Consider the following 25,633-nt stretch of genomic DNA (forward strand, 5'->3'; position numbering starts at 1 on the left):
CCAATGCAGAGCTCACGATCCAGGACTGGTTTACTGCAAAATCCATCAGTTTGTGAGTTGCAATTGATGTGATGGGAGATTTTAAAGACTCTGCATTCCACATGTACAAAGTGAAAAACAATGTAATGACAAAACTAAATATATGTACTTATCAGACAGATTTGAACTTTCCCTGAAATGTAAGTTGGGTTGAAATTCCTTTTTTTTCCAAATAAAAATGACCAGTTGGTTCTACGGGTGTGACACAATTAAATAGTACTAGTTGTATTTAACAATATACAAATGTATATATATATATATATATATATATATATATATATATATATATATATATATATATATATATATATATATATATATATTAAAAAGGATCAAATCAAAAAAATTCTGTGTGATTTATTTTGTTCACAACATAGGCTGTGTAAAAAATAACGGTTGACATTTACAGGTACGACATAAGTATCTACCCACACAATATGTTTACCGGAAAACTTGTGGTAAACAGCAGGCCAGCAAAAAACGAATACACAAACACGGAGGAAGGTGAATGCATTGGGCAAATAGTTATTGAACATTATGTTACTTTGTTGACATATAATTGGTTATTTGAAGTCTCTATATATTATGTTCCAACGTGTCAGTCCAAACTGAGTCTTGAATCAAGGCTCTTTATGTATAATATAATGATGTGTAACAAAAGTGTTTTAGGTTTTGGGTCAGATCACTATGACTCTTCTCTTCAGACACTTTCAACAAGAACATTTAAACAAGGATACTAAATAACTGAAGATTGGCATAAGGGCATAAAAAGGGTCAAATGGCAATGAGCAGCTATACTCCAAAATGCTGTTATCAGCAATTTAAAAACTGGTGTCAGTGAGGTCATCACATGCTCAATGGGCTTGTCTGAGGTATCGTTGAGTTGCAGGCGAAATGAACAAAAGCTCTGGCCAAGTTAATTGTAGGGAGCCGTTTCCATGGTTACACCATTAGTACATTGTATTGTTCTTTTTTCCAGGGTGAGAGTGAGAGTGAGGGCGGGGGGAGTAAGAGACCGATTTTATGTGTTAATTATAGCACCATTATTAAGAGCAACATGTGATGCTAGTGAGGACTCAGAGTGCCGCAAACCCACGCACAAGAAGAGACAGGATACACACACACACACACACACACACACACACACACACACACACACACACACACACACACACACACACAGATAAAACCACATCACATACTAACATACAAACACTGTCAAAATTTGTAGACAAAGCTTACACATGCACCGAAACTCTTTAACACACACACACACACACACACACACACACACACACACACACACACACACACAAGCTCAGATCACATACACTTTTCCCCAACACAACCAACACTTACCATACCTCTATTAGAATCAGTTATTCTTCAGTGATTACAATGCAATAAGCCCACTGACCATCACATCCCTCTTATTTGCAAGTAGATGCCAAGCGAGCGTCTGATGAAATTTAAAAGAGAAAAATATAAATATTATAAACGTGTCTTACCTGCAGTTATAGCGGGTGAACCAGTTAAATCCCCATTGAAACCATTCTCCCTGGCAGAGTAGGATCCCGTGGCCATAAGGGCCCCACTGGGCTGGCAGGTCCTGAAGGTGGAGGAGTAGCCGTTGGCTCCATGGGTGCCCGTGGCTTCCTGCCCCCCTGATGGGTCCCACTGGGGGGCACCGTCTTCTGGCTGTCGACTGTCTGCCATGCTGGTGCTAGCTAGCAGCAGGGGAAGGTGGGCAAGGGTCGGGTTCTCTCCTTCTGGCCGAGAGACATAAATGGGGTCGGAGAGGGAGGAGAGTGTTATTATTAACTGCAACGTTAGCAAAGTTTCAGAAAGGAGAGGGAAGAGTGTGCCAACCAGAGGATGCTCGAGGACGAGCTGCATCAGTCACATTCACAAATCTCTCTTTTTGTCATTCATAATCTCTGCTGCTGCTGCTGCTTCACTGAGCTTCACTGTCAACATTTCTGAAAGGAAAACTGTGCTTGTGTGAGTTTGTGTGTAGGTAGTTGTGTGAAATACTGTCCTTGGGTGTCGGCAGGCAGGTGACAGCCACTGGATTAAACCCTATTGATTTGTGTATATATGACTCAAATAGCCAGTGGACCAGGTGGAAATCACAGCTGGTTGAAAATGAACAGAGCAGACCTTGAATTTGTGTGACTTTGACAAAGTCGCGAGGACGTGAGGTGGGCTCTGATCAAACTGACAGCATCAGACAAATAGTTTGAATCACCAAGCCTTCGAAGCGGAATTGTTTTGTATCTGATCATCGAAACAGTAAATATTCCAAAAACAAAAACACTTCATACACGTGTGTGAGGGGCATTGTGATTCCTAGAACAGATATGTCCAGAATCTTACATGTACATGTGCAATCCCGTGTTGTGAGCAAATGATTGATCCGAACAGCATGGAGAGGAGATTAAGCAGAAGCAAAGGGATGGAAATATTGATCAGACCACATAATCGCCTGCGGCAGGATTCAATGATCTCTTGAACAGTATTGGGCAGAAGATGGGGAAAAGAGATGAATGGCTTTGATGTAGCGTGAGATCAATACACAAGGTTGCGAAAGGGAAGACTTTAACACCTCTTCTGTGGATATTGGAGTTAGCTCGATAGTTTTTGACCATGTCAATCTATTTCTTTCCATTTATGCTATGTTGTTCCACTTTTTTTTTCATCGAGATTGATGTTGATTTCAGCACACAGTGCTTATTTGGGGCAGTATTGGCCTTCAAACAATCAAATTAACTTGGAAAGGAAAGGATGGAAAGAATGGACATAGAGAGAGGCAAAGGGAGGAAAGAGACAATGACAAGTGTGGAAGCACAAATGCTTAATAACAAGTGTTGCAGGAGGATTGTGGCGGGTGTACTTCAAGCTTTTTCTGGGCGGCCTGTGTAGTTGTGCATAAGAGGCTGTGTGAAGGAGCCATTTGTCATTTAACTCTGCAGTCCACAGAGACTGAAGGAAAATGTGCGGCAGAAAACCAGAGTCAACGACTGCAGCCTGGAACCGAAGCACTGCTACAGTGAACACTCGTCACTGCATTCCCAAAGCATTGCATTCTACTGCTTACTGTCTTCACACTGAGAGGACGAAAAATAATGAAAAAATACAGTAAAAATAGTAAGGAATAGAACACAAATTATTAGTTGCATTGCTATTACCAATACCATTACTGCTTTTATTATCCGTATTATGACATCCACTGCTGCTGTCGTTATTGGTGGTGACTTTTTCATCATGCCTACTACTCTCATTATATTAATTTCTGTCATTAATTTCTGTCATATGCATTGGAACCCAAATAGTATACAAAAATAGTGTATGGCAGATATTTAGTAGTCATCAGGTTTGCAAATTCTGGCCATAAACCAAATACATTTTGGTTTTAACAGGACTAAGGTAGTGGACCTATACCAACTTACCAACAAAATGACTTTGCCTTCACTGGAGCATTGATTATTAGTAATTATATATAATTATACATGTATAATACATTGTTGAACATGTCGGGTGATGTCAATGACGGGCTTCATGAGCTCAATTGACAGGTCTGTGGGGTTACAGCACACAAATAAAGGTTGAGAACCACTGCAATAGCATACCACAAGGATGGAGCATAGAGGAGCAGATTAGCATTAAACAGAGAGAAAGAAGAGAACAGAAGTGAGTAGAATATGTGACGTCTGTAAGCCCTTGCAGCCTATATGGATCAGAGTCAGGAGTCAGTGGAGATTTGCATGACTCAGCTCTGAGGGGAACATCATACTGAAGGAAGCCTCTACGGAGACTCGACAGCACACAACACTGCACAGTCGCCTCCTAAAATGCTCACTCTGTCAGTGTCTCTGTCCTAAAGCCAGCAGCGGTACGATTTCCATCGCCCCTTAACTGTCACTGTCCCTTCTGTTGCTTTTTCCACCGCTGTGCCCCACCTCGAGCCTCCATGAAAGAGCACTCTTAGTATTAACATCATAAAACACAGAGATGGGACTGCTGTCCCAATGCGATGCCTCCTTGCTGTCTGTCTGATGATGAAGGTCGCTTCGATGTCTGAGGCTCATTTCCAGTCCCAACATGATTATTCTGACTGGAGGCCAGGCTCAGGGGGCCAGTGGTGGTTCATGAGGAGGGGAAGAAAGTGTGGCCTGGCTTGCCGGAGGCCCGTTGAGCTGCTGTGTGCAACAGTGTTTAAGTCTATCGTCTGTGTGTTTGGGAGCAAGGATGAGCAGCGTGTGTGAATGAAACGGGCCCACCTGACACGTTACAGCATGAAAAGAGGGGGCCATTACTAAGCATTATAAAAACTCAGCATGCTGGGTTTAAAGATTAGAGAGGCATTAAGCAACATTATCATGAGAAAGTACGCCATTCTTATCAGCCGAAGCACAAACTGGGGCTGCATTGCAGTACAGCGGCTCACCTCTACTAATTAACATGAGATGCATTTGCTCTTCGGTTAGAAACAAACAACAGTGATTGGTACAGTGTAAAAATGTGAGTATGACGAGCAGAGAGTGAGAAGGAGGCAACTCATTGAGGAGAGAAGGGTCCACACGAATATTACATCACAGGATACTGTAAGAGTATTGTCCAGATAATATACTGTGTCCAGTGAGGAATGAGATGGCGATAAGATAGGGTGAGACGTTGTGTCAGCAGACAGCAGCTGCACTTGACACGCCAAAGGGATTCTCTCTCTCCCTCTCCCTCTCTCTCCCTCTCTCTCTCTGGTGTCTGACACTGCTGCTACTGGACATTTTGGATCGTGACCCAATAAAAGGTAATGTAATTAAATAATAATTGTATTATTTTGCATTATTTATGAAAATGTCCATTTCCGTGGCCTCAAATATAGCAGGTGTGCTGTCTGGCTGAAACATAAAAATAGTCCGCTAAGAGACGGACTGCAAAGATTTGTACTTAAATGCACTTGTTACTTAGCAGGAAGAGCGTGAGGTTTTTTTCAAAGCCAAAAATGGCCTATTCCTCACCACCATTGTTCCTACAGTACCAGCTCACTATCAAAGACGAGTGCTTGTTGAGATAGAAATACAATAACCAAAATGGTCCCAATACCGCTTTACTATAAAAGCCAGATTAAAAGTGACAATAACAACAAAAAATGTGTTAACTACATTTTTTATATCCGGCATTAGTGCCAGAAACAATTGTACTGCTTTTTAAATATGCACACTGAGAGGCTTTTTGTTTTGTTAGTTTGCGTGGAAGTTACTGACTAAACAGTGTTTATCTGTTAATTGTGTTTGTAGCAATACTGTTTTGTATTGTTTGGGAGTTTTCATAGACTAACATGAATCATCTTCGCTGAACAAATTATTAAGAGCTGGCACATATTAGTAGATTGAAGGCTAATTACAGGGGGCTCCAACAGAACAAAACCATCATACAGCAACCAAAAGGGGTCTCAGCTGCAAAAATACTCTGGTTTACTTTCATTTCTTTCAAGGCAGTTCTATCCCCTGACGATTCAAGCATGTCCTGTCTCACAATGTGTGTCCATCTTGAAGAGATAGAGTGGGGCCGATAAACTGCCTTTTAAAACATATCAGCCATAAAAAGATAATCACAAGTCTTATTAAGTAGTCCATTTATCATTTATGTTGCTTTTATCTGCTTCTTCTTCTTTTCTTTTGTCTGACTTCTTCACATCCTTTAGCTATAAATCTTCCTCCCACCTGTTATTTCTTCTTTCTTCCTCACCTTTCTTCACCTCCTCCCGTCCCTGTCCCTTCTCCACCTCCTCCTCCTCCTCCTTTTCTTCCTCCTCCTCCTCCTCCTACTCACTCCTCCTCCTCCTCTTCTTCTCATCAGGCTTCATCCTTCACTTCACTCTGGTCTCTCGCTCCTCATCTCCCTCCTACGATCTGAGCACTTTCACACGCCGCCATCTCATTGTGTGTATGTGTGTGTGTGTGTGTGTGTGTGTGTGTGTGTGTGTGTGTGTGTGTGTGTGTGTGTGTGTGTGTGTGTGTGTGTGTGTGTGCGTGTGTGTGTGAGTCACACAGATGCTGCATTGCAGCGCTCTCCTCTCAGGGCCGTCTCACTGCAGGAGCCAGAGAGCAGTAGAGGAGCTTAGGGATGCAAGACAGTTCATCTCAGTGTGTGTGTGTGAGTGTGTGTGTACATACTGTACACATACATAGATATGAGTGTGTGGCTTGCACATGTGTGAGTTTGTTGATGTGTGTCAACCTTCTGGGAAATGTGTTTATTTGCTTTTGAATTTGCTTTTTTTTAAACCACTCTCGTACAAGAGAGTGGAAGCAATCTTCTGATCCATCTCTCGACAAGAAAGCTAATTAAGAATTTTCCTTGAAATGTTTCATTCTATATTCAACATTTCTGTCATGGTCAAAAGCACATTTTAGCATTGAAGCTGGTTTTACTGGCGCAAGAGATACTGGAAATAAGTGAGCTAAAGTAGTTCAGGGTTGGGTAATTTTATCCACAACAGCTGGATAAAGTTCTTCCCTATACGGACCAAACAGATCCTTGTCATATTATAAGTCGTTGAAACATTATTTCTTTGTCAGTAGATCTTCACGGTAAAACATAAGCGATGGTATTACCTAATAGTGTCAGATTGATGTATAAAAATCCTCCTGTTAGCATCTTTACCTGCTTCCTCTACTAAAACCTAAGATGAATCCCACCTCATCAAAAAGAAGCCCTCATTAGAGCAGCTTTCAGTGGAGAGGTGTAGCAAAGGTCTACAGTGAATGCGGCTTCAAAGGCTTTTCATCGAAGAAATATGCTCACAGAAGGTTTTTTGGAATGTAAAAAGATGTTGAACAGCATTAAATAATGCCTCTTAGCAGCTTTAATCCAGGAATTACTACTGGAAGGGCCTTTAACAGTACAGATAAAAAAAAGGGGGATGGTGGATCACAGAAAGTCACCAGCTGCTCCCTGGACCAATATTAACCTCTTCCCATTGTTTTCATTAGAGTTGTGTGAATATAGAGTGCTATCCTTTAGTACAGGGGTATTCAACTAATGTTTAAGGTTCAGTTTGAGAAAATGTTCTAATGCAAAGTTTCGGTATGTCACAATAATGTCTAACTTGTGCTATGATTTAGTCTCATGTGTATTGAAGTAGCCAGCAGTTCTTGAAGCCAACAACTGACTGTCAAATAAAGAAAAAAATAAATAACATCTCAAGAATATTTATTATCAGTTTTCAAATTTAACTGGATGAATTATAAATACTCGAATAAAAAATGAATATTCTTCTCTCATTTCAATTACAATAGGGGCTGAATTTAAAAATTGCAAACTGCGGCAAAGACGATGGCGCATGTCTTGTTGTGGCTGTTAGGTGGACGTAAAGTTTAAAATGTCATTAAACATTGTATCAGACTCTTTCGAGAACAGACAGTCAGCGGGACTTTCTGACCAGTATATATGCCTCGTAACGTAACGGGAGCTCAACCTCAGGAGCGTTATCGTGACAACTAGCATGAGTACCAGTCTCCTCAGTCGTCTGGCTTTCTTACAAACAAATGTGCCATTTCAGTCTATTCAGTCTCTTTGTAACCGGATACGTAATGATTTTGCAAAGTGCAAAGAAAAAAGTAGGAAGGATGACCAGCAACTGACCTGCACGCATAAACGCATACACAGATGATGGGAGGCACACATAAAAACACTCTCATCCACCATCCATCAGCAAGTTCACTACCTGGAACTCTTTGTACAAGTGCAGAAAACAAAGAGAAGCCATGAAAGCGTGACTGCCTTTCAGCAGGCCTTGGTGCTGATCATCTCACTAAAGCAGCTCTTCTCTTCCCACTCAGTGCCCACTTCCCACTCACAGCTCCTAGCAGCCTGCACTCGCATGTACATCCACCCACACAGCCATTTCATCTGCGGAGGTAACAGGCATTCTTTCTGTCTCTTTCTTTCTCTTGTTGCATTGGTTCTTTTCTCTCTCCCTGACAGGTATTCACTACATCTCAAATGTTTAGGATAGATGAATGTCAACAGTCTCACAATAATGCTGTATGAGGTTTCGGGGTGGGGGGAGCTTCATTCATTCATGCATGGTGCACGTACATAATTTAATTTGTTTGCTTAGATGATAGATGTATATTGTATCATCAATTTGTTAGAATTGTCATATTGGAAAGCTGTGATTGTAATGCTGCTGTTGTAAAGGAGCCTGGGTAGAACTTAATCCACGTCCTTCCTGGGATGTTTAGGCTGCACTATTGGATTGGGAGTGATTTTTAACATATTGGATTTACATGGTCATACATGCCCTAGCGGGAGAGAGAGAGAGAGAGAGAGAGAGAGAGAGAGAGAGAGAGAGAGAGAGAGAGAGAGAGAGAGAGAGAGAGAGAGAGAGAGAGAAAGAAAAAAAGAAAAAAGAAAGAAAGAAAGAAAAAAGAGAGAGAGAGAGAACTAAGTTTGTTAAAAGTAGTGTTTTTTTTTGAGGAAAGATGCATTTCATAACAGCTTGTGTTGTTACTTTCAATGGATCATTTGAAATTAATGATATGAGAAGCAACATTTGATCAGTGATGTTTGGTAACACACATGGTGTTACCGGGCACGCTTGGTTACCTGGTGAGGTGGTCTGGGACTGGATGATGAGTCAAGCTGGATGCAAAAATCTGTCCTCTCTCCGGATCTCACGGGTTTGATGTCAAGATAGTCAGAGGAGTGCTGGAATCCAAGAGGGACGGCCTCCGAGTCACACCTGTGAATGCAAGAAGCAGATCAGATTATAATTTATTCATGAACCTGTATTTTCACACATCTATGTTAGACTAAACATTTTCACATTCTTTATTCCTCATTCAGATAAAAATGCAGCCAATTACACAAAAAAGAAGAATACGTTGATTATGTTCAGAGACTTTCTGTGAGCCAGAGCACACAGAAGAGGCAGAGAAAGTACAATTCAACAGCACCACAAAGTACAGCCTCCAGAATGACCTTTACGAGAACTAAACACCTCATCTTTCTAAAATAATAGAAACTATGACCTTCATGAAGGTAGGATTTAGTGGAGGACTGTTTTATTGTTTTCAGGTGGGTGTACCTAACAAACTGAACACTGAGCATGACCGAGATACTAACCAATCATCTCTTGTCGAGCTAATTTGCATATAAACTCTGTCAGTTTGACTCAGATGTTTGTTGCTTGTGTACTGAGCCCAGATGGAGGCTTTTTTTTAAATTTTCTACCTACACTATATTCTCTCTACTTAGATACACAGTGCAGCTCATTATGTTTCTAACCACGTATCACTCGTCATATATTTTAAGTCACATGATCCATCATTTATTATTTTAAATAAAAAAACATTTAAATGTTTGACAGGAGTATTTTACTGAGCTCATATGAGGGTTTTTATCAGGAGCACCTGCAGGCCCAAAACGAAGGAATACCTGGAGGCTGAGAACAAAGCTACACAGCATTCAAAAGCAGCACTGATGGCTGCAAGTCGACCAGAATATTAGAATTTAAGTGTAAATGGTTTAAGTGCATAAGAGATTAACATGTCGCTTGCTTGCCAATATGTAAAATAATAGGACGACACTTATCAAGCGAGTGCTTTTAAGCAGATTAGTTTTGGGCATCTTAACCTTTCAATTTGTGTATAGAATTGGTATCGAAACTCTCAGACGGACGATCATCGACTTCTTTTAAGCTCTACATTGCCTGAAGGTGCCATCTCATTTTCCAACAGCAATTTTTAAAATACCAAGAATATGTTGATGTTGGATTTGAGTAATTGTTTTTAGCCTCTGTGTGTGTGTGTGTGTGTGTGTGTATATATATATATATAAACTATATACACACTCAGACAAATATTGTCATTACTGCTGTATCTTGACCAAAGCAATCAGCTAATGTATGGCCCTGTATTTCAGACAGTCACTGAGCCTATATCGTAATGGCAGAGAGACAACTTGTCTAAAAGAAACGGAACATTAATCAATGTTTTGTTTAATCAATGGTGACAAACAGTCCATTTATCAAAGCTTCAAATTAAAAAAATCTCATGAATCTCATGAATCATTCTCCTTCCCAGACATTTCAAACATCTGTATTAACTCTAATTTCTACTTTCTATAAACAATGACAGAACAGTGTCCGTCCACCGTGCGGCCAGCACCTCAGCGATGACGTTATACCAAACATACAATTCATTTTCATTATTAGAGAGTTTACGTGTTGCTGAGGGTTGACACTTTTCCAGGATCGAAGCTGAGGGAGTCAGCAGTACCACTATCCTTTTCTTAACAATATAATAAAGAGTGGCTTGTATTATATCTCAGCGAATGAAAGGGGAAGTGTGAGTTCTGGGGCAGAGAAGTAATATAAAGTTGCTTGCACATAATGGTTGATAAAATACTTGATTAAAAAATGCAGCAGTGGCCTGAATTTTTCTTTCTTTCATGTATTCCATCTCATTCCAGCAGCAGATTTCTAACTACAGCATGTGTAGTATAAAATACACTGCAAATCACTCATTTTATCAAGTGTTGGATGTCAGGTGTTCAGAATATTGTTATTCTGTGAAATTTGTACATGTTCTTCTTAAAATGGTTATGCACGGTGCTCAAACAGGACCATGTTTGCACATGGCCTTTACCCGTATCTCAGCCTGTCATTTAGTTCTAATGTTCTAAAAAACAAAGGGGTTGAATGTAAAAGAAAATATTACTTTGAAGGCAGCAAAAGACACTCAGTCGTTTTGTCTTAATTACATTTTTGACTAATGCTAAAAAATCCACGATACTAGCAATGTAACAAATCTGGCAGTAAGAAAATAAACTTTTCTCGTGTATCAAGAACTATCGTAACTCATGCTGGCGTCGTACTTTACAGAGAAAAGAGTGAGCAGAGTGACTGTATTAAAATCCATGCCAGCCCGGAGCTGAGAGACCCAAAGCCTCCGAGCTTAGCAACTGACAATGTTTACAGAAGCAGAAGACACATTTGTGTTCTTTGTCTTGGTTCGACAACAGCTGAGGGTCACCAGTGACTCATACATCAGACAGGGACCTTGGACCGGCCTGCGTGTTCTCTGTAAATGTGCAGTTTGGTTCCCACACAGCCCTTTACACCAGGAGACAACACACCTTGCACAGAAGGCCGTTATTTTGATACGTTATGGGGCTCTATCGTGCGTTCACCCCTCTTTGTCTTCTTAAATCAAATCCCTTTGAGATCTTTTTTGGGAAAGAAACATTGTCTGATGGAAAACATAATTGCTAGTGTACCACCAACATAAGTGGCATGAAAAGTGATAAAAATGTGTCAACATTGCAGAATAGTCTGCCTAAAGCGTCTGTGTTGAAGCTCCCTGTGAGATGGACCACACCGCCCTACATGATCAACCCATGTAACTTCAATTATGTATGGTCAGGAGCTTCCAATAAAAATGCAAATGAAGTGCCTTGACGGGAAATGGCTGATAATTAATAGAAGGAGTAAAAAAAAAAGGGTTAGAAAAAGCTTTGGAGGGTAACTTTAGTTGATAAAAATTTGAACTACACAGCAGACTGGGCTCCTGAATACTTTCGTTTTTGTGAGGACAGTGACAATGTTGGAGCTTCTTGAAACATGTGTGGACTCCGTGCTGGAGCAGTGAGAGGTTGAACATGTCTGTGAAAGCATCCGCTAGTTGATCTCCACACTCGTTGAGACATTATCAGAGCACTGCTGGTTTTCATAATGTCTGCATCTTTCCCAGATGAAATGGAGAAAAAAATCCAACTCCCCGTCTGAGGAGGTACAAAAGGCCCAGGACCCCTGCCAACTTATAATACTCAGCGCAGATGTGTGTAGATCCTTCAAAAAGATGAATCCACTCGAGGCACCTGGACCTTATGGCTTCCCTGGCTCTCAATGTGTGTGCAGATCAACTGACAGATGTCTTCACAAAGATAAAATAACAGTTTCCCGAGTGAAAATAAATATTTGTCTTTCTAAGAATTGACAAATGTCTCCTTTACACTGAGCCATGTTCCCTAAGATAAATAATCCTTTTTACCACCAGCTGTGCTTCTTTCTAAGCATTTATATTTACTTAAAATAAATAACATGAATGCATATCAATAGCTAAGGTTTCACAAAATCCCTATTAAGTACCCTGTACAACATCAGATTTCAAAATAAAGACATCTCCGTAACTGTCCGTAACTGAGATTTATTTTTTTAACTTTGTCTCACGTTTTCGGGTTCAATCATCTACCTGTTTGTTAGGATCTAGGAACCACGTCAGACGGCACATAGGGAAGGTCCTGAAGAGAACGCATCCGGCCATGCTTATGGGGAATGTAGTTTTCTCATAAAACTTCTAACTTTTCCATTTCTAAACCGATTTACACTGGGTTTTTTTCCCCTGAAAAACCTTCAAATCACCCCAACACTTTGTTTTTATTGCAGGTACAGGTTATTTAGGCCCTGTTCTTTCCAAGAAGGGGATTATTAGTATGCAGGACCTTGGTAAGGGTCTAAAGCACGCATTTTCGGCCAAACTTGCTTAGACTTGCTGGATATTCATATTTATGATGTTATGATGATATAAAAATAAAAATATATACATAAAAAAAAAAATCTGAAAAAATGGTATAAAAAGTACTAATTAATTTGAGGTTTATACGACTACTTGAACTAGTTGAACACGGTGAACTTTGAGAAGCTGCTCCCTGTGTAGGAGGCATGGGGCGCATGTGACAGGTGGAGATGAAAAATGGAGAGTGAGTTATTTCTCTCTTCCACCAGAGGATTAACTAAATCATTGTCCTTCTCCAGAGCAACAGGACAGAAATATCTTCACTAAATGCTTCAAACATCTTAACTGATGACTGGCTGACGGTCAGTGCAGTGGAAAGACTGGTCGTGGGGGATCATGCTACCACTATGCTCCTCAAGTACCAGCAAGGACCTCTTGGACAGCAAGAGGCTGCATCAACTCTGCTGTGAGTGGGAAGACTATAATTTACTCATCACCGGTGTTGATGTTTTTTGGAATTAGTTGGGAAACAGTTTTTCGATAAAACCACTTAATCCATGTTTTCTATTGATTTGACTAATTACTTGACACACAGACACCACGCGCACACACACATGCACGCACACACGCGTGCACGCACACGCATACACACAGTGAAGAGACAAGAAAGAAAGTGAATGAAGAAACATGGACACATCTTTCCAAGCTCTGCTCTCCTTCCCCAGTGTGAAGGTCCTTTATGCTCATTTCTTATTCAGCCCTGTGCCTCTCACACACATACACTGATCACACAAACACCCACACTGATTAAACACACACACACACACACACACACACACACACACACACACGCAATGAAAGTGCTTTGTTCTGTCTCCTGGGACTGCACATCCAGCAGCCACCTGCCAGCCCATATTTAATACAGTCTGCAGGGGGTGATGTGTGTGTGTGTGTGTGTGTGTGTGTGTGTGTGTGTGTGTGTGTGTGTGTGTGTGTGTGTGTGTGTGTGTGTGTGTGTGTGTGTGCGTGCGTGTGTTTTTCAGGTGACCAAGCTCTTGGAAAAGGAAAGGCGCTTCTGTCTAAGAAATGTAACTGGACCAATGGGAGGAATTTAAATATATGCGGCGAGGCCTTTCAACAAAAAAATAGTTTTGAGCTTGGGTTATTCAGTAAAGGAACCAAATGGGTTATTAATCATATGGTTATGTAAAGCTTTACAAAATAATAAGTGTGTGCCCTACAAGGCTCTGACCTCTGCCTGTATATGATGCTGCATCTGTTTCAGCAAGTTTCCTAAAAACAGCATATGTTGTTGCATTTGGCCTGGACCAACAACATATTTTGTTGGTTGATTTGGAGATGTACTATTGATCCAACTTCCCCTGTGATGTGTAGGTATAAATGAGATGAAAAAAATGCAGAAAGAAAGCTTGAAAAAATAATCTTGAGTGAGGAAATGAGATTTCCCAACAAGTAACTACAGCGTGTGTGGGACTTCAATTCAATAGACAATAATCCACCTATGTAATCTAAACTATTCCTTACCACTACCATGTGGCAGCCTGCAAAGAAGAAATGTAAATGATACCTAAAATGAAAAATCTGTGCTATTCAATAGAAATGATCCCAGAGTTTAAGCTGGGCAAAGTGATTATTCTTCTCCATACGACTCTCATTTATCAGCCCTCCCTCCTCATTAACCTGCTCTGCCTCAGAGTTAGTGGGTGCTGTGATCTACTTGAAATCTTGAAATTTATGAACGTGTGTATACCTGTGTCTGTGTGTGTGTGTGTGTGTGTGTGTGTGTGTGTGTGTGTGTGTGTGTGTGTGTGTGTGTGTGTGTGTGTGTGTGTGTGTGTGTGTGTGTGTGTGTGTGTGTGAATGCATGTATGTAACTTTAAGCCTCAATCATCAAAGAGAGAAGACGCATCCAAAACATCCCTATTCACATGCATTTTCCCAACAATACACACTAAACCCTGTCTTTAGTAAGTGTAAGCTTTATATGCAAGATGCTATTAGCATCAGATGGAGAGAAGAGATCCTCTTATTAGCGTTGAGTACTTTGGGTTTGAGAATCACAATTTCAAAACCATTTGCCACCTCATTCACACCATTTGGCCTTCTTGAGAATACTGTCCTCCGTTAAAGCTTATGATGGCTGAAATACTGTCATTACTTAAATGGATAAAAGAACTATCCAAATTAAGCAGAGTGCATTGTAACTACTATCAGAGTGAGCTGCTGTGTCTCTTTATTCCCCTCAGGCTTAGTACAGTACTTTTCAACTTAAGTTGATTCAGTCCAACAATGAGACATAACTGTCTGCAATTCAAAGTAAATGATTAAATCCATACATTTTCTCATTGTAACGTGAGCTATTGATGATGACCCAGTATGAAAGAAGCATGACGGGAGAATGGAGAAGGAAGTAGAGGTGAGAAAAGTTCTCAAATGTGTCCCCCTCTTTAAGTTCCAGTCACTACTTCTAGTCAGTGAAGTATGTATGTAAAGACGAGTTATGAGAGAGTTTCACCGTATCCCAATCAATCCAAGAACAAGATTTCCACCGGCCTATTTTTGTCACTATTCAGGCCAGCGTGTTCCCTCTGCTTTCCCGCTTTATGCTTTGATAAGTATCTCCTGGCTGCAGCTTCATATTTAATAAACAGACAGTGATAATATCAGTGATTTCATCTAACTCTCAGGGAGCAAGTACATTAGGATAACAATAAAGCAATGTATCCTTATTAAGCATTAATAAATTATAATGGAATTCAAGACACTAAAGTGTTTTCATCTGATAAAACATGTTTCTAATTCTACTTTGGGCAGCGTTTATCACAGCTGTCGACTGATGGGATCGAGCGATTTCTAATGTTGCACATTCTGACTTAAAGTAAACTAAATGTTACTGAGATGTTGGATGGCTCAGATACAAACAGATCTGATACGTAACTAGTGACAGATTTCAACTCCTGGCAATCTTTATGGCGACAGAGTAATACAATCTCAAGAATTCAACCAAAATTATAAACCACTTCCTTCATGCAAACAGTATTTCACTCAGCTTTTGAGGACATACAGGAGGATAGACGAGTGTGCATAAGTATGCACTTTGTTCTTAAAGAACAAGACCAGTTTATAGACGGGATCCAGCTCAAGTCTATGGGAAGATGAGCTCTTGTGTTCTCAAACTGTTTGCGAAAGAATAAAAAAACGCTTTTCTGTGGCTTTCAGGTATAAACATGTTGCGTTCATTACTATTTAGAGTACGGTCATACCTTAAATGCACTTGATTGAGAAAAAAAATAGAAAATATTCATTAAATACCACATACAACTCACCTTTATGTGAGTGTATATCCCATAGTATATATGTATGAATATGTATGAGTGCCTCAACAACAAAGAGAGCAAAGGACACTGAAAGCAGTTGGGTAGCAAGACAAAGAGATGAAAAGAGATGCAGAGGAGAGGTGGTCAAGAAGAGAGTGAAGGAAAGAAAATGAAAGTCTAGTCTGGGGGGGAGGGAAGGGGTCTGGGCCATTACATCACTGCTGCAGTGGCTTACAACATGAACATTTCTCTCTCTCTCTCTCTCTCTCTCTCTCTCTCTCTCTCTCTCTCTCTCTCTCTCTCTCTCTCTCTCTCTCTCTCTCTCTCTCTCTCTCTCTCTCTCTCTCTCTCTCTCTCTCTCTCTCTCTCTCTCTCTCTCTCTCTCTCTCTATATATATATAATCTACTGCTATTGAACAACATATGGTTATGACGGTCTCACTTTCCTTTGCTTCATCATTGTGACTATTAATCAAAAATACTATTAAATCTAACAAACCGCAGCGTGAAACCTAAATAGGATATCATACACAAAAAAGAAAATATTATTCTGAAAATTATATTAAACAAAATGTAAAGTCACTAAATAGAAGAAGAAATAAGTGAACGAGAGCGCATGATAACGTTGATAGCATGTCTCATACCTGCACTGCTTACATGTTCTATGTGGTCCTGTTGGATTATACATAGCATAGACCCTGATATTTTTTTTTAAAACAACTTTCACATTTAGGCTGTTATTTTGTATGCACGCAGAAATAGCTGGGAAAAGTCTTTGTAGATGTTTGAAGATTAATGTCCAGGGAAATATAATCCATTCGAGGCTGATGTTTTACAGTGAATAGTGATGTTTGTGTGTGTAGAAGGTACTTGATATTCAAAAGTACATGTAAAATGAATGTGAAAAATGATACAGTATACCCACTTTATTTACTCCTGTTATTTGGAATGGGTCTAATAGCTGGTAGGAACTGGACAAATGGCTAAGATGTCAAGAAGGCCAACTGACCCAGATCCTGGTTCAGCCACCAGTGTGATAAAGGGATGAGGAGAGCAGAAAAGACAGGCTAAACACTCAGGAGAAGGTCAAACAGACCTGCTGGGAAATGCCAGAAGCAGTTTCCCTCACAAAGACAGCAGGGGACGTACATGTTGTTACCTCGGACACTTTCATTCTGTTTGAATGTGCACGTTGCTGTTAAAAACATCAGCGCCCTGGCTGGCCATACTGAAGGAGCTCATATGAATCAATATTGTACTGATGACCTACTTTCGGTCAAAACAGGACCCTTTGTTGTTTTTAAATGCATGACTGAGATGCAGGGATCTGACTTTTTCAGCCCTGATATACTAAATTGTTATTTATTATTAGAATTATATCAGGAACAAATTGGTCAAAATGTACTGAGGAATTAAAATCCCAGTACATAATGTAAAAAGTTTGATTCACTATCGGCCTAATACCCATACATTCCCTACTTCGAACACCACCAGAATAGTGAGAAATATGAATGTAAAGTATTTACACAACACTCTCACAAACACATCACCTTCATATTCTATTTTTCAAAATCGCTGCAGCCAAATGCTTGTAAAATCTAGGCGCTCTAAACAGGATACCAGTAATTTAAATGTCAGGACACGCAGCACCAGAGCACTTGAGCACTTTCGTGTCCCAATATTTTATGATAGAGCAGTAATGTAATGAGTTCTTGTTGAGGTTCACTATATTGATCATTACGAACTGAATGACCCTCAGTCTTACATAACCCTCTGAGGTTGATGGTGGCACCGGCTATTTATTAGTAATTGCTAAGACGGTCAAGATTTATAAAATGAGTGTTTAAATATTAATATAAGAAAAGATTGCTTAACAGAAATGTAAATTAACATTTTAAAAAACATAACAACCAAGCAGCAATAAGGCCTGATATTGTAAAACAGTATTTGTTTCAACATACAGTACAAGTGCTAATTAAATCAAGTGTGAATGCTTCAGCAAACACCAGCATACCCGCGTACATATACATCGCAGGCCAGCTCCTGAGACTAATGTGATTTGGCTTGCTACCTTCCACGGACATACCTTTGCAGTTGTCTCTCCAATAGTTCATGCTGGTCACAGAGAGCGACCACGTGGGTCAGGAAAACAAAACAATGGTCTGCGTGCTGGAGTTGTAGTTGGATCTGAATTATCTGTTGTCACTTTCACATGAGGGGATGAGGATTAATCTAATAAATATTATGCTTCATTACATTTTCGACCAAAAAAGATTACCTGCATATTTTCGGACATGAAAGCATGCGATCTCGATGTAGCGTCCAGTGAGTTCATCTAATTCAAATGACGCATGTTTGATGTTGAGGTGCTCTGTATGGACTTCATGGAAAAGCAGTGAAATTTCAGGTACAAATTACATCCATCGGGAAAGGGCGGGTGTGTATCATTTCGGTGGATCTATTAGCAGAAATGGATAATATTTATAACTGTATTTCATTTGTGTATAACCACTTTGTGTTCGCTTTGAAGAAGCCTTTCATACCTACACAGGGGGCGAGTTACCTTCACGTGTCGCACAGCCATGTTTCTACAGTAGCCCTGAACAGTCGAACCAAACACAAGCTCCAGAGAGGGCCTTTCGTATTCAATGTGACCTGAAGGCCACCGTAGTCCTCCGATACGCTTGTGAAGCTGCGGTTACGTGTGCTGCAAAACCGTAACAGCACCAGCCGCCATCTGCCCGCCGGCGCTCCTAAATAGCCGAACAGCGTTACCACAATTCTGCACTTGGCGGCTCACAGTACAGCAGTCTTGAAATTGGAGGAGTGAGTGGAGGTGTTTTCAATGTTGTTGCAATCTGCAAACACATTGCAAGATGCCATTACATCCTACATGCTGTTCATTTAAGATTATGGCAGCCTTACGTAGCTGAGGTGATGTTTGTAAACTAAACATTGTTCACCTTATTCACCAGCCTGATTGTGCTGCTTTCACTAAAGGGATCAAAGGGCAAAACCAATCTGAGATCGGTGCGATCGTCTTTGTCTGGATGGGGTGCTGGACTATTTGTACTTCACACTATGTATTTGACACTTCCAATTGGCAGAGAGGTGATTAGACTCGACACCAGGAATCCATTCGGACAAACAGAATGAATCTACAGTCTCATTTAGTGGGGGTATTGTGGCTTTCCACTCTTTACCTCAACCATGTGATTGGGAATCTACCCAATGACTGTCTGGGAGTGTCTAGACATGTCTATACACACACACACACACACACGCACACACACAAATACACGTACACGCACAAATACACAAACCACTAATAAAGCCTGTTGTTTTCATGAAACAAAAATGACTGAACCCATGTGAGATAGAAATGCATATGCTTAGGGTCTTGGATGATTAATAAAAACATACAAAAACATAAAGCTAATGCCGTTACACACACATTCTTCAGCATGACAGGGCGAGAGATAGACTGCAAACGCATATGGCACAAAAGAGAGATGCATCTGTTAGAGCTGTCCTACACGAAAATTACTATTGTGTCTATATGAGAGTGGCACAGTGACGCAGCATCTTTGCAGCAGCACCCAAAGGCATATGCAGGATAGAGAGAGAGAGGGAGAGGTAGAGAGAGGGAAGGAGACAGAGGGTGAAATGACAAAACAAAGAGAGAGAGGGAGGAGATATTGAGAGACTCACCTGGCTAGATGGGATGCTGTCCGCCGCTCAGAAGAAAGGCTAACATCCGAGACCTGAAAGGGTGAGAGAGGATACGGGGTAAGAACAGTAGTGAGGAGGATGGAGAGAGAGAGAGAGAGAGAGAGAGAGAGAGAGAGAGAGAGAGAGAGAGAGAGAGAGAGAGAGAGAGAGAGAGAGAGAGAGCGAGAGAGAGAGAGAAAGAGAGAGATTAGATTTGGCTGCCAGGAAAGTGGCAGGTGGCACCTTGGTTAACACACACACAAACACACACACACACACACACACACACACACACACAGTCAGTATATCTTAGAGACAGATGGTTAAGGATGGGGAAAAGGCGGAGGTAGTAGTAAGAAGCCGCTGAAGTGGGAGAGTATGACTGAGAGTGGTTTCCAATCAGAGGATCTAAAGGAAGACCTGTGCTATCACCCAGCTGGGAATAGCAGAGTACACTGGAGGGACAGAGGAGGAGATAAAGTGACGGCAAGAAAGGGAGAGCTTATCAATACGTGTGTGTGTGTGTGTGTCTGTGTGCGTGCGTATGTGCGTGCGTGGGCTTGTTGAAGCCACATGCGGCATCCACAAAAGACGCACCATGAAGCTCCATTTAACAGATACACACGAGCAGACACACACCAGTTGGCGTTAGTCTAACAGCCACAGTCTGAACATACTGATAGATGGAGACTCTGTGGGCATCTCAGCAAGGAGGGGCGGGGGGGGGAGGGCAATGAGTTCCTGTCAACGTGAATGGCACTGGACTAATAGACTGCATTAATCATCCATGTCAAAACACTGAGCAGCAGACATTTCCAATACTCAGTCCTGTCATATGATCAATTTGGACAACGATGTGATTTTCTATCCTGAGGGTTTGGGTAAGATAGTCGCACTTCAGGGAAAGCTGAGACATGGAGTCCCTCTATAACAGGGGTGTCAAACTCATTTTTACCCCAGGCCACATCAGCATCATGGTCTCCTTCAAAGGGCCGGTTCTAACTGTAACACTGTATAAATGTAACTACTACCAAACATATTGTTAAATAACTGTCTTTGTATTTGATTATTGCTTATTCAAGTTTACAAACATTGTACATGCATTTGTATCAATATACAAATAGATGGAAGCAAATGTCTCCGTTACTATGACATAAATCCATATAATTTAGGGTTAAGAAACCGACATTACTCTATGAAAGATCAAACTTAAAACAGAAGAAAATAACAAAGAGAATGTTCAAGCGCACCTTATTATATTCATTCTGTCGAAAGCTTTTTTGTCACAGTTGAGAAAGACATAACTCTGGTCCGAGAAATAATTGTGAGTTAATAAGAACATATGTGGTCTGGGGCAGTGGTTCGCAACTGCTTAAGCTAATAATTAAATAAATAAATAAGTCGGGAATGAAGCGAACTATCACAAATGGTCGCAAGTAAAGAGTGTTGTGAAAGCAGTTTTGAGGAGTGTGAGTACGGCGCTCTGCAAAGACCTGTGACTCACTGAAAACGGGTCTGACACCAGTGTACTACGAGGTGCCGGTGCCACGTAATGACTGGCAACTTGCAGCATCTAAGGTGGGAACCGCGACGTGGTGCCAGTGGTGGTGCCGCGACGTGTCGCGACTTGGTACGAGTGGTGCCAGATGTGGTGCCAGTGGAACCCGGACATGCCGTGATGGCGCAAGGCATCTGAGGGGGTAACGGGACATACCGCGACGTACAACCGGACATACCTTGATGAGGTGCCTGTGCCTCGAATGGCGCTTGCTCCTACTGGCTTTTTGTGTCATCTATTTTGAAATGTATGAATAAATAAAGTCATTATTATTATCATCATTTCCACCATCCACGATCAATTAAGAATACTACTTCACCATTAGCACTTTTGACCGTGTCGAGGAAAACAACGCAGCTTTGTATGTGTGTTTATATTACCATTACCACATTCAAGTCGCGACCCAGATGACCATCTCTGGGGTCGGGAGAAAGTGTGCTCAACCCACGGCCAACTCGCTACGACCAACCCTCTCCCCTTAAAGCAAGCACGTGTCGCCAAATTCAACGTGTGTCTTTGCAGGAGACCAGACAGAAAGATGTAGCATGTGTCCAGCTCTCAGGAATCTGACTATGAGTAAAGTTGTACACAATTTAGGATCAACATTTTTTTTTCAACAAAGTTTAAATCAACATCAAGCCAAAGCCCTGTGAGCCGCCAACAATCTATGACAAAGGAAATCAGGAGTTGTCTTGGAGAGTAAAATCAGGTGAGTAACTAACTGCCAAATGTTTGATAAAATGATCTTCTACCTGGCACAGGTTTATTCATTGAAGGGACACACATGGAATTAAACTCGGATGTGATGCGATTAGATTTAAGCGGAAAAAAAGAAAGAAAGACAGACGTATGAAAACTTAATCCAGTTAATGTTTGCGTGTGCAAAATCCTTGAAATGAGATTCAGAAATCAAACAATCCTCTATTGTTAGAGGACATTAACACCCAGAGGAACAATACGTGGATTTGCTACCATGGGCAATTAGCAGCCCATGGTAGCCGTCTTTAAATGGCAAAATAATGCATTGTTTTTCTTATGTTGACGAACGACGTCGGAAAAAGTCCAACATTCACTTTGCTTGCGGGAAAACCAAAAGTGACTTCTTCTTCTTAAATTTCCGTTAAATATTGGTATTGTGACTGAAACTCATAAAGAAATCATTTTAACACTGGTATCAAATCTACATACACAAAACAATAAAGTCAAAATAAAAATAGGATCCGCAGCTCCATGTATGTGCTCGAGAAGCTAGGTGTGTTCTCTGCCTCATGTGCAGGGAGAAATGTCTCACTACGACAGCGGCGATTGGCACTAAAGAGGACTAGTTTATTCATTTTTTTATGCTAGACTTTAACCCCCTTTTCCTCAATCGTCCTAGGTTTCCACAAAGAGCAGTTCCGTCCCTGCCTGTGTTGTGGTGAAACAGAAACAGACTGCCCTCTTAGAAAAGCAGTGAAAGCTCCTTATGCCAAAAGGATATGCACCCCAGGAGGCAGCGGGACAAAGAAAGCAGACGAGTAATTGGGGTGGGGAACAGTTCCAGGAGACAAAGAGAAGCGCCGTATCATGCAAAACAAAGATATGAACATACGACAGGCAAGTTATTTGCATGTTGGCAGATATTTATGCACTTTCTAAATATCACAATATTAGATGGTGTGTTAATCAGTGTGTAGTTGTTAATTAGCATGTAATAGCTTGTTAAATACTTCCATATCTGTAACAGTCAAAGATATATTCTGTTTGAATTATTGTGGCACTAATTACTAATATAGACAGTTATGTCATATATGTCACTGTACATGGGTTCAACAGAGTTTTGTAGTTAACGTGTTGCTTGATGATAATTCATGGTTTGGGACAATTATTCTGACCCAGATATGGAGATCGAAAGATTAAATATAGACAAAGAAAACTGTAACCGTCATGAGTTTGCCATGTGAGATTCTCACTCCTCTATGACTCCAATTAAAGAGGGACTGCTGCAGAGGAAAGTTTTAGAGGCGCTATTGTTGCTAAGAAGGTACGAGGAAGTGTTGTAATGCCGAACAAGTAAGAAACAGGTTAAATGATCTGATCAGAAAGGTGCAAACTACGAGTTTGTAGCTTCTTATTATTTTTGGCAGCGCAACTACAATTTTAAATATTATTTCAGTACAATATGCACAATAATGAGCCGGTATTTGTTTGAGACAGAATACAATCCTTTATTCATCTTGACTGAAGCCACAACTCTGAGATCCAAAAACAATAGTTATTCTTGTTTGTTAAGAATTATATACATCATTACGTGAAAAGGGATGCAGTCAAAGAGCCGTCATCAATTAAATCCAGCTTAATGAATATAAAATAAAGACAACTGTTCTAAAGAACCGTTGTGTTTTCAATACAAAGTAAACACTGTATGACTCATGTGATCGCAGCAAATACTGCATCCACAATGCAGGCTGCATGAATGTGTGTGTTCTAGAGGGAAACAACGTCCTACTGAATCACTGGGGCTCTTTCAGACAACTGGTTCCACAGCAGACGACCAAAATAACCCCTAATTTCCATTCGTAAATGGAAACAGAAAAAATAAATCAACTGGGGGATTAAAAAGGAGAGAAAGAGAGTGAAACTCTGAACACAACCTTTTTCACTCCAAATTATGGAAGGGGATTTCCTCTTCCTTTTCAATGCATTTAATTGCTTTTCAGTTTCAAAAAAGGCCTTACACACACACATTAAAGAATAAATGACCTTGCTTGAATTAGCTTTTTCTCTCTCTCCCTCCACTATTTGTCTCTGTCTCTCCTATTATCTCGCCCTCATTTCGGCCCTTCCTCTCTCTGTCTCAGCAGCATTTCTCAACAGCCTATGTGAAAGAGAAGCCACCACGTGGACCGTCACATAAAATGCTCGTCCCGACAGCGTCAGACGTTGTGCGGCTTCAGATGGCGGCGCTCGTTACAACAGAGCGTGCGTTTTCACAGCTTCTTTATGAGTTTGCGTGGGCCGCAATATAAACAGCACCACTCAATTACACAATCAGCAAGCCAATGAACATTCCCTAGTCTGTGATTTCGCACAAACACACCAGTGCTCACATACCTATATATATATATATATATATATATATATATATATATATATATATATATATATATATATATATATATATATATATATATATATATATATATATATATATGTCCAAGCACACACACATTCACAAACGCTCACTGGCGGACACATATGGAGAGCTTATGTTGGGCTCGCTCGCTGTTGTTCGAGTGTAGGTGGCTGCAGCTTTGACTGCCACAGTACATTCTGTGAAGCTTCACATCGGTGTTTGTTTTAAAGAGCAGCAATGTTCATGACTGGACAGATTATGTTCAATGATAACCATCTTGCTGTGCACAACAATCCCCATGTCTACATCTGTGCAATTCAACAGATGTACTGTGTGTGTAATATTGCTGTCTGAAAAGGACATTTTTGGCCCTATCATGCAGCAGTAGATGCCCGCACTGATTTGGTCTGCAAATGCAGTGACAACACGGCCTGCTATGACAGATTCATTTAATGCAAAAAGCCAACCATCTAACTATTGAGCAATGAGAAACGAGATGAGTTCAGGTGCTCGGGTGGGGCCCGGCAAAACAAACTTGAGTTGAGGATTGCAGCATTCTAACATGCCTTCAACTAGTTTGTTCACGTGTGTTATTACTAGATGATAACAAACATCCAACGTGAGACACACAAGAAGGAAAGGCAGAGTGAGGCGTGCATTAGGACCATGTAAAACACAAATGCGTCCTCAACACATGTCCTATGTGACCATGGCCTTAATATCAATTCTGTCCTCTGTCTGGCCTACATATATTACAGTAAAGATAATGTTCGCACTCAAGCACTATCAAGACTGTGCTGACACATTTATGCGTCCTCCAATATTGCGTTTAATGTATCCTACGTTACATACCACATGGGACTCTACGGCAGTGCGTGTTTGTTACGATCACAGAGACACACTATCAGGGGAGCAGTGAAACAGTGAGTCACGGCCAGCAACACAACCACTGTTGAATCAACAACTGCAGACAGGAAGCCCTGATCAAGTGTCCGGAGTCAAGTGTTTCAACAACATCTCAAGGTTCATATCGGTGCGACGACACAAATTTACTGAGCTCAACATTTTGTTATTCATGTTATTTTAAAATCCTATAACTGTGGCAATGTAGTCATTTTAACAAGTTGTATTGTATTAATGTACAACATTTTATTACTATTAACTCACTAGGAGTAACCAGAAAAGTTGTTGAATAAGCAAAACACAATGTACCTGCATGGGGTGTCAAAAAGCAGGCGGGACAGGAAATAGGTTGGTTTGTAAGAATAATCGGCTCAAAGCTGGAAACTGCAGCATTCCACAAGATGTAACTTACACAACTTCTATTTCATTTATTTACTTATGTATT

At 40.7% G+C, this 25,633-nt stretch overlaps 1 protein-coding gene across 3 annotated transcripts in view; it reads right to left on the minus strand.

Moving 5' to 3' along the window:
• map2 (microtubule-associated protein 2) overlaps positions 1–25,633 on the minus strand; it is a 72,182-nt gene that overhangs the window by 32,635 nt on the left and 13,914 nt on the right. For all 3 annotated transcript variants that reach the window (XM_068571917.1, XM_068571916.1, XM_068571915.1), the window contains 3 exons: positions 19,613–19,665; positions 8,653–8,788; positions 1,548–1,808 (listed from right to left, as the gene is read on the minus strand). In XM_068571917.1, coding sequence (XP_068428018.1) covers positions 1,548–1,755 — 208 coding nt within the window. In that variant the 5' untranslated portion in view covers positions 1,756–1,808; positions 8,653–8,788; positions 19,613–19,665. The remainder of the gene's footprint in view (positions 1–1,547; positions 1,809–8,652; positions 8,789–19,612; positions 19,666–25,633) is intronic.

Source organism: Clinocottus analis, unplaced genomic scaffold (assembly GCF_023055335.1).
Source record: "Clinocottus analis isolate CAN_PGR_092001 unplaced genomic scaffold, fCliAna1.0.p SCAF_12, whole genome shotgun sequence".
NCBI classification, from domain to species: Eukaryota; Metazoa; Chordata; class Actinopteri; order Perciformes; family Cottidae; genus Clinocottus; species Clinocottus analis.